Source organism: Gavialis gangeticus, unplaced genomic scaffold (assembly GCF_001723915.1).
Source record: "Gavialis gangeticus isolate Ggan-Ray unplaced genomic scaffold, GavGan_comp1, whole genome shotgun sequence".
Classification (NCBI taxonomy): Eukaryota; Metazoa; Chordata; order Crocodylia; family Gavialidae; genus Gavialis; species Gavialis gangeticus.
In genome coordinates, this window is record NW_017729008.1 from 29310858 (window position 1) to 29320571 (window position 9714).

The 9714-nt window shown below is 41.4% G+C and overlaps 1 protein-coding gene across 1 annotated transcript in view; it reads right to left on the reverse strand.

Annotated features, from left to right (window-relative positions):
- Positions 1-6643: 6643 nt before the first annotated feature.
- The window catches only part of KIAA1324L (KIAA1324 like), a 112559-nt gene continuing 109488 nt past the window's right edge, over positions 6644-9714 (reverse strand). The window contains exon 21 of the mRNA XM_019509512.1: positions 6644-7603. Within this exon, the coding sequence (XP_019365057.1) occupies positions 7544-7603 (60 nt within the window). The 3' untranslated portion in view covers positions 6644-7543. The remainder of the gene's footprint in view (positions 7604-9714) is intronic.

A 9714-nucleotide genomic window follows, 5' to 3' on the forward strand; every position in this document is an offset into this window, starting at 1 on the left:
AATCTGATCTGAAATACTTAAATCAAGTCACATCCAATCATTTCAGATCCAAAGACAAATGAACTCTTTGTGAACTCCTTATTTGGCTTGAAATACACAGGTGGTTACCACCTAAACTTGTTTCCTTATAGGCAATTGAGACCAGCTGGAGACTTAGCTGTCTCCACTGTTTTTCATTAATAAAGGTGAAGAAATAGCTGAGTCTTTTTGATTATTCGCTCTGAGTAGGCATGTAGCTTCAAAGACATCAGGCTATGCAGCTGCTTTGCTTTTGTACAAAAATGTTGTGGCTGGTGTTGAAATGATGAAATTCTCTCAAATCATTTCCTAGCATTTGTGTATGATTCTTGTGTTTCTTAGGACTGTTTTCAGTGCTCTGATTTGGATTTCCAGGGAATGTAAGGTTCATGATGGATTTTGATGTGTGAAATGAGACAATGGGGAAAAAACACCAAACAAAAGGAAAATGTCAAACCCTGCTAGTACATCTCCATGCATTGCAGTAGCACGAAAATGTGATGAGATTCCTTTAAATTAGATTTTAAAATGAACTCTTAACTCTCACCCCCACGAATACTTAGTGGATGTCTTTTAATATTGTCTTTTTGGAAAAAACTCAAGCAAGTATTTGGACTTTGCAAGCCTCTGAAAGGCTTGGCAACTCATGAGCTGTAATTGCTTTCCCTTTAATGTACTATACTAAAGATGGGAAGTGTGCTAGTTTCCCTGCTTCTTAAATCAACTTTCTTCATACATGATGTGAGCCAGCTTGCTAATTCAGGGCAATTAGGTGGGTAGCACCACCACTGGGCGTGTTCGCTGCCGAGGGGAATTTTTAATTCCGTTTTACAAGTACTATTGATTCCGTTATTACATTTAATCCTGCTTGTATAATTCCACCTCTCTAATTTCACTGGAGAGGAATAATTACAGTTATGGAGCTATACACTGAATTTTGCATTTTATTTATTTTTATCTAAATTTTTAGATATACATAAGGACCAATACATGCACTAAGCAATATGAAGTGTCACAAAGAAAAGGGGCCTGCTCATAACCATACTGGCATTGTGAAAAAGGTTGTTGCATAAATGAGAATTTACATGCAGATGTTCAAAGACACCTAACAAACATTCAGCTAGCTGGTTTGTCAGTAATTCTTTGAGGAAAAAACTCATAGCCAGATCCTATATAAAGGATTCAGACTTCTAGAAGCACCACAAAGCTGAGATGTCTGGATAGCAGAGTGGGACCCAGAATCCCATGCTGATTACCTTCTACATAGTGAGAGTTGGGCACTAGAGAATGGGATACAAAACAGCCAGAGCCCTGAATAGGAAGCCAGCATATCTAGGTTAGGGACAGACATTACACACAAACCAGTTCAAGTGATCAGAAACTGGTTTAAATCTGCAACAGAACAGATGTTCAGTGCACATACACCAGTTTGAAAATGGCTGAAACTGATTTGAGATAAACCTGGTTGAATGTAGTATCAGACTTAAGTGATTTGGCTCAAGCTTATTTATACAACATCTGTCCCAGACCCCTTGCTGGTTTAAGATAAACCAGACTCCCCCAGCATGCTCTCTGGGCTGGGCGGGGCTCTCTGCTCCACAGCAGGGCTGGCCCCTCCCCTCTGCTCCCTGGCTGCAGCTCCAGAAGAGACTTGCAGGCCCCAGCAGGATCTGCCTGGCTTCCCCTGCCCTACCCCCCACCCTAGCTGCTTGCTGGACAAGCAGGAATCCCCCCCTCCCTCCGTCTCTCCCCTCCTCTCTCCCACAGCAGGGACCTTATGCATGTGGCATGCTAGCTAATACTGAGAAGTATCTCTGTGTGTCTCCAATTTCACTGGGACAGAAAGACAGAACAGTGATCACTTAGGGCTGTTTGGAGCTAATCAACAGGTCACCCAGTAAGCTGTTTAAGAAAAGTTTGAAGTAATTGGAAGAAGCTATTGCTTTGCTAATGAGGTGATAAACACTTTATCAGCCCCTTGCTGGCTTGCTTGCCTGTCAGTTTGCTGCAGACAGTATGACAAAGCAGGGAGGGAGATGGAAAAGCTCTGTATCATCAAGAGATGCATGCACTGCACAACCTGCCTTTGCCTCAGAGTGCTAGCAGGGTTCAGGGGTGTTGCAGGCACTAATGTGCACAGTTGACAGGCTAGAGTTTGCAAGTTTGAGGCCACAACAGAAGCTCTTATGGCCTGGCCTCTCAAATTCCAGCAAATATGTAAATTCTGCTAAATACCTTGTCACAAAGGACTGAAAAAGGAATGGAAGCAAAGGTTCAGATTCTCAAGCTAGCCAGTTGTGAAAAGGCTGCAGATAATCCACCACAAAACATAAATGTAGCTACTGGCTTCTAACCACTGCCTGACTCAGGTTAGACCCAGTTCTGCAACTGTTACAGGAGGATGAGAGTGGGGAGGAAACACCTACTTGATGACACTGCTTGAAGGAAAGGTACAATGCTACCCAGTTGCTTTTGTGTGTCTGGCAAACTTTTATTAGACAAAATAAAGGGTTCAAATATCCAAAACAAACCAGAACAGATGCAACATAATCAACATAGAAGAACCACGGTGCAACAAGGATTCAGCATTCAACAAGATCTGGGAGTGTCTCAGCCTGATCTTTGGCAGACCCCTCTGAAAATAGGTTCCTGGGGAATTCTAGTGTAGGGAGGTTACACATAAAACCAAAGCTCCCAGCATTCATTCATCCCCAGTTTTGATTTCACCAAGCACACAGATAAACACATACATGCTCCCTCCTTTGGGTTTGAAGTCCTTTAAACGGACCAATAATCTTATCCAGTATGGCTTCCTACATCAACACATGGGCAGTAGCTTCTGAACATCCTGCATGTTGCAACTCTTCCCCATTCCTGGCAGTAGCCAGGAGTATGGCCAAAACATGGCAGTAGCTTCTGAACATCCTGCATGTTGCAACTCTTCCCCATTCCTTGCCGTATCACACTGTCAAACTGACAGCGTGTCCATGAAGTCATAGGTGCTCTAGCCATCTCATGTCTGCATGTTCTGAGTTGCAGCTTTCATACGTTTCTTCTACCTTACCTATACAACTACTTCCCAAGATGCCATGAATTTCATACTCTCCGAAGGAAGAAAGTTAAGAATGCACATAGGTCATGTTGACAAATAAGGAGAAAGTAGAAAGAGGGGAGAACAAAGTTAAGTAGTACCCACCACTCCATAATATCACTGAAGAAAAGAGTTTCGGAAGGTTTGACATTTTATCAATAGTAAAAATAATCGTCCGCTCTTGCACTAGCTAGGACAACAGTGCAAAGGCTCTGTCCCTTCACATTTCAGGACCTAAAGCAACCCTTAGCAGGAAGAAACATCAGTGGTAGGAATGCTTTTGAGTGTTTTCAATCATACTTCAAAGCATCTGCTACTGGCCACTGTTGGAAATTGGTCAATGTTCCTGGGTAGCAATATCCATTGCTATCATTTATGGTTATAATCAAGTATCCCACCCTTGTGAGATCCCACCAGTTCTCTTAGCACAGGCAAACGAACGGATCCCAAGTGTCCGCCTGCAAGAATCACAACCTCAAAGACTCCTTTTAAATAGTTAATAATAACAATCCTCCTTTAACTAGGATAGACTGCAATTGCCTAGATCCACAATATGGTTTCTACTTGACATTTGAGAATTCAGATTCCAAATCAAGTGTATAATGCATCACGAATACCAGCAAATGTAATTAGAACCAGGGGGGACGGTACATTACAATTTGACCTGTAGAACCAGATCCTCTAACGGTGTAAAACAAAGTACCTCCCCGTGAGTCTAATGGAGCCATCCTGATTTACGCCATTTCAGCCTGATTTACTTAGAAAATCCAACTTCAAGAAAGTTCTCTGTACATTCGTCCCCAAGCAAAAACTGTCATGGCAAAAAATGATAATATCCATGCTTGATTTGCCAATAATTTATACAGAGACACTACTATAATGTATTTAATCCCTGAAAAGATTCAGTGGCTTGGTTCCCAAGTTAAAAGGAAAGCATGCAAATGCTGCAATAAAATGTATCCCATTTAATCAACTGAACACATAACAGACTGATTCTCATTGTTTTATGGCATCAAGTAACAGAAGATGTCACAGGCAACAGTTTACTTAATGAATTGTTTAAGGCTTCCAAACTGTGCCTTTTATCGGAAAATGAATATAACATGTTGCCCCTTGTATCTTCAGGGAGAGGAAAAGAGGAATAGTGAAAACCAGCTAAAAGACATCAGAACTAACTTGCTTACTGCTGGAAAATTCCATGGTATTATTTTAAATTTAACTTCAATCAGTTCTGTAGGACTGGTTTGTGTCTATTTCCATAGTACTGCACCAGTATTTTTAGACCGCTTGAAAGAATATTGTATAATAATGTGACAGATCATTTGGAACCACAGATAAAAAACTGCCATATACTAAAGTCTATAGGAGCTGACAAAGAGTGCTGTTTTGTAGCTAATTGGATAAATTCCAAGGGAAACCCCAAACAACCCTTCCTTGGTATCAACCAACTGAAATATAGTTCATTTAAATTTAAGGCATTTTGATATTTCAGAGACCTGGCTCCAGTGGTAGAAGAAGAATCCCAATTCTCTCTCAGAGGCTTGGAAATTATGTGCAGATAAGGGCTGCTACTTGACATTTGAGAGATGGAAACATTGGTAACAGGCAGAACTATGTGGAAGGTGGGAATTCTGTAACTCCATCCATCACTAAACCTCAGTGTAGGCTGCTGTTCTACTAAAGATCTCCAATCTGAAGTTTCACATATTATTTTTACTTTATGAATGCCAGTCAGATAAAAATCTTTGATGCTACAGCACACTAATTGAATAAAAAAATTTTTTAGAAATATCTTCATAAAAGACCAGCAAAGAACTGAAATCCCAAAGCCATTGCCATTTACTAAGTAAACATGTCACTGATGATGTGTGTCAATGATATAATGACAACAAATACAATGTACAATAATAAATGCATAACGGTACAAAATATACAAAAAGGAATGCATTTAATTTACATTCAGCAATACTCCAATATGGTGCGACACCTCATAAAAATCCTTTTCTAGCAAATGAAGTGCAGTTTCAAGAACAAAAAGTGTATTTAACACCTGTTAAGGTGTCCAAAGTATTTCCCATCAAAAGAACAAACCCCAGTTTCTGCAATTGGATATATAAAATAATTGAGTAAAATTTCCCTGAACAAGAAAGAAAAACCTCTAATCTTCATAAAATTTTCTTCGACATCTTAGAGTATAATAAAATATTCAGAATGCAGAACAATCTGTTTTAATTTAATTTAAAAGTGGGCTGTTGCCATAGGGGTTGATGCAGCGCAGTCATATAAAATAACAGAGCTATATTCTTTATAATAAAACCACCATTTCTGCCTATGTGTCTTTTCCAAAGTTTCATAATGCAAACGTGTATGCCTAGAGGGACAGTCAAGATTGGTTCCTTATCTCCTCATAGCTCTACGCAACTTTTTCCTGCATGATTTTCAGATTTAAAGATTTTTAGACCCAAGTTTTAATTAATCATGAGTTCAACTCGGACAGGAATTTCAGAAAATTAGTTTTTGATAGATTGGATATTATGCAGATCACATGCTTTTGATGGGGTGAATTATTCAGTGATTTTCTAGGCCTGATTTTTAAAGGATCTCCACCTAGCATTCAATTTCCCAGGCACCATCTTGTGCCCTCATTTAAAAGCAAACATTGAAAGAGGAACAAATTTAAAATGTTAAACCACATTAATGCCACTGGGCGTATCTACATGTGCATTAATGCAGTTTTCCTAGTGCACGTTAAATTTAGTACTTCCAATGTGAGGTACTAAATCAACGTGCATTAGGCTGCCCTGATCCACAGTAGCTCAAGCACACACTTTTTAGGTGATGCTTACTGTGCAATAGCCTATTTTACCACACATTAGCATAACAGTACTTTTTTTACATGGCGCTTTAATGTGCAGTAAAATAGGCTACTGCACATTAAAGCACACGTGTGGATGCACCCACTGAGGATCACTATGCTCTTCTAGCGCTCAGATCTGTGAGAGTAATATAGGATTCCAATTAAGAAGTGTGGTCCTTTGGGTCAACTATTAAAGGTTTGTGCTTTTACAACTAAGGTTCAGTTCCTTCAGTCTACATGAACCCTAGAAGGCTGGGACACAATTGGTGGTCCATATGGGATACTGAGCTGCTGCTGAATCAGCATCCTGAGAGAATGCTCTGGAGTAGGTGCCCTGGGTAGAGAAAAGTGTCATTCATGTTGTGGGTCTTGGTTACTCTCAAGTGCTGACAACATGTAAAGAAGCTATGAATCAACTATTGCCTCTAACCATGTGGATCTGGGCACACAGCAGCAGCTCTCACATTGAGGTCCAGGGGGCACGTCTACATGTGCCTCTGACTGCACAGTTGTTATTGCACAGTTATCTAATACTTGTAGCAAGTACTTTAGCAAGTACTAAATAACTGCACAGTAACTGCTGTTACTTCGCAGTCTCAGCACCACATGGGTCATTTCTGACCCTGCTGCTAATGCATAGTAGCATCAGCGTCACATTTTGTGCCTGCCGATGCTACATCGCCATAGAGATGAACTATACTGCCATAGCTCATCACTACAGCAGCGTAACATCTCATGTAGATGCTCCCAGGGCTTCTGAAATTTAATCCTGCCAAGACTGTTATTACATTGGCATCTAAATGGGTTCAGCCTGTAGATGTAAAATTGTGCCTGCTACATTAGAGGCTGTTGCAAAACACTTAGAGCCTTGTTACACGGTAATTTTGGGCAGCTCCTGGAGCTCTTAACCCCTGGATTGTCCGCACATTAACATCTTAAGTGGTTTTAAACACTCGTTAGGCAGCTCAAAGTTGTGTCACTCCAGACTAAGGGTGTGACTGCTCCAAATTCCAAGCTAGCACTAACACCAATCAACATTTGTGCGGCTCACAGTGTAAGGTGTAACAAGGCCCTGACCTTCTAAAGTATTATCCTCTCCAAGAATCAAAACTCACCTATGTTTCTTCCCCTTCAAGTACCGTTGACCATTTTAAGAGAGACTTGAAATGCTACAAAAGGAACAATGCAGAACCTTTGTAGAAGATTTCCAGTCTCTCGGAAGAATAATTTCTTATGATGTGTGTGGAAGGAGTGAGAAAAAGTGATAGGTACCTATAAATCACATTACATGCCTGAGCAGTGCCCAGGTGAATATCTCATGTCATTGGCAGAATGTCTCTCTCTTCCTGAGTTAAATTTCATTTTCAGTATGGAATCCAAGTGTCTGCTTTCCTTTTTGGCAAGGTACTCGATCACGTGATAAGGCAACCCACTCTTTTGTTTTGATCTTCAACTTCTCTCTTAAACTCAACTTTTGTTAGAGAGATCACCACTAAGATGTATGCCAGAATGTGTTTAAAATGTGGTCCTGTAAAAATAGAAATCAGGTTTGTTTCTTTGAAGGCAGCAATAAATCGTCATATATTTTGGGATCTTGAAGATTTCAGCTGAACAGATTCAAAGTGATCTTCTTTCTCCTGCAACATAAAAGAGAGTTTTTCAGCAACCAGCATTTCTCATCTTCATTACAAAATTTGCTTCCCTCTTATCACTCCATACAGCCAACCATAAACCAAATTTCTTCTTTCTGTGACTCCAATGCACCCCCTTTTGAAGACATTTCAATTAGAGAGACCAATAACTTCTCTCTCAATTAGAGAGAGCAGAATGTGGATTTGTCACATCTCCAATCACACAAAAAGAATAAAATCAGGAGAAACTTCATATTTTTGCAGTGTGGCAGAAGGATTGCTTATTTTTTAATGCTTGTTTTATGGGTGTCTACAGGTACGCCCTTAGAAATATATACAAATGAGCATTTTGTACAGTATTGAACTGACTGATCCATGTTAGGGATTCTATGGCAAATTCATAAGACATCTTACTATGTCATGTAAAGAAAACAACAACAAAAACCCCAAAGCCTAAGTCATTAAGACAAGTCATTTGAGCAAAGAACTCAGATGGAGAAATTGTTGAAATCTATCCCGCCTTTAGTCTTCTGTGGCCTTGGGCATCTCCTGTAGACTACAGCTGATCCAGGCACTTACCTATGGATTGACCTTTACTCCAATGCTTAACATGAAACAACTGTCCTATTGATTTCAGTGGGATGACTCAATAATGAAATCAAGCATATGAGTAAGTGTTCACAGGATCAGAGACTACAATGTGACTATGCACGTGCTTAAACTTAGCCACATGTTTAAGCTGAACTGTGCTGAACTGTGTCCAGTCCCCCAGCTGTAAAACAGGGATAACATTTTCCTTCCTCAAAGAGTTGATTTCAGGATCAACTACTTAATGCATTTGAAGTGCTACAAAGATGAAAAGCATCATGCACTGGAAGTGAGAGATGTGCTACTTATTATCCTTCAATTATGATGTCCCTGCCTTTTTTACTGAGAAAGAACTAGCTTATATAAGAATACAGAACTCATTTTTCAATAGATTTCATTTCATTTTTAAATGGATTTCATCTTGAAAGGTTATATAGTAATTTATCTATCAAGAAGAAAATTACATAAAGGCAAGCTGCTTAACTGGCCACACTTTCAAAGCAGGAAGATACCACAACTGCTTTGTTTCAAGGAGCCGAAGAAATAGAGATGTGATATTGATTATAAGTTCTTTTTTTTTTATTATTTGGCTATTTTTCTATTGTGTTGAATGGATTGATTAGAGGATGTGGCAGTGCACTGGTTGTACCCGCCACTTTAAGATCATCAGGCAGGCGGCAGAGCAGCCTGGAGGTAAGTTCAGAATTGATTAGGTGGTCACCTGATTGCAGGGGGCCGCCTGATTGCAGGAGGGCTGGGCAGGCAGAGCATAAGTTCAGACCCTGGAAGCAGGGCTGGCAGTTACATCTGGGAAGCTGGACGAACAATACTGCACAGCCTGAGGACTGCAGCTCTGGTAACACCTGGAAGTTAGGGCAGGAACTACGGGGATAGAGGAGGTTCCTGGGTAAAACCCAAAACTGCACCCTACTGGGGCTGGTTGGTTTGGTGGGGCTGCCTGGGGCAGGACAGGAAATGCCACACCTGTGCCTCCCCAGTGAAAGGCAAGGAGAGGGTGCTGTAAAGCCTCAGCCCCCACTGCCTTGTGTATCACCCCATAGAAGGGAAAGGCTTGGGGCCAAGGTCCACCAGGAGGGACCTGAGGCCTATGGAGAGTAAAGCGTGGCCTAGTGAGGAGTTGGAGTGAGTGAACGCAGTCCAGTGGGGGGCCAAGGGAGTGGTCCAGTGAGAGGCCAAGGGGTCAAGGCACACCAAGTGGCACCCAAAGCTTAAGTGGGCCAGAGGCTGAGTGTGGTTCAGCAAGTGGCCGAGGGAGTAGCAAGGAGAATACAGGATACCATCTATAAGGCATGGGACATGGTATAGAGGTAGCTCGGAGTCGTGTTATTAGCCGCGAACATCAAGGCCACAAATGGGCAGCCTCCCACATTCATCACATACATTTTACATCAAGGCATGGCAGAAAGTGCAGGGGCAGACTGCCCTAGAATGGGGGGGGGCATCAATCTCTTTGGGTGCCTGGGGACCCCTCCTCTCCATGCCCCGGTCATGGGGGGGGGGGGGGGGGG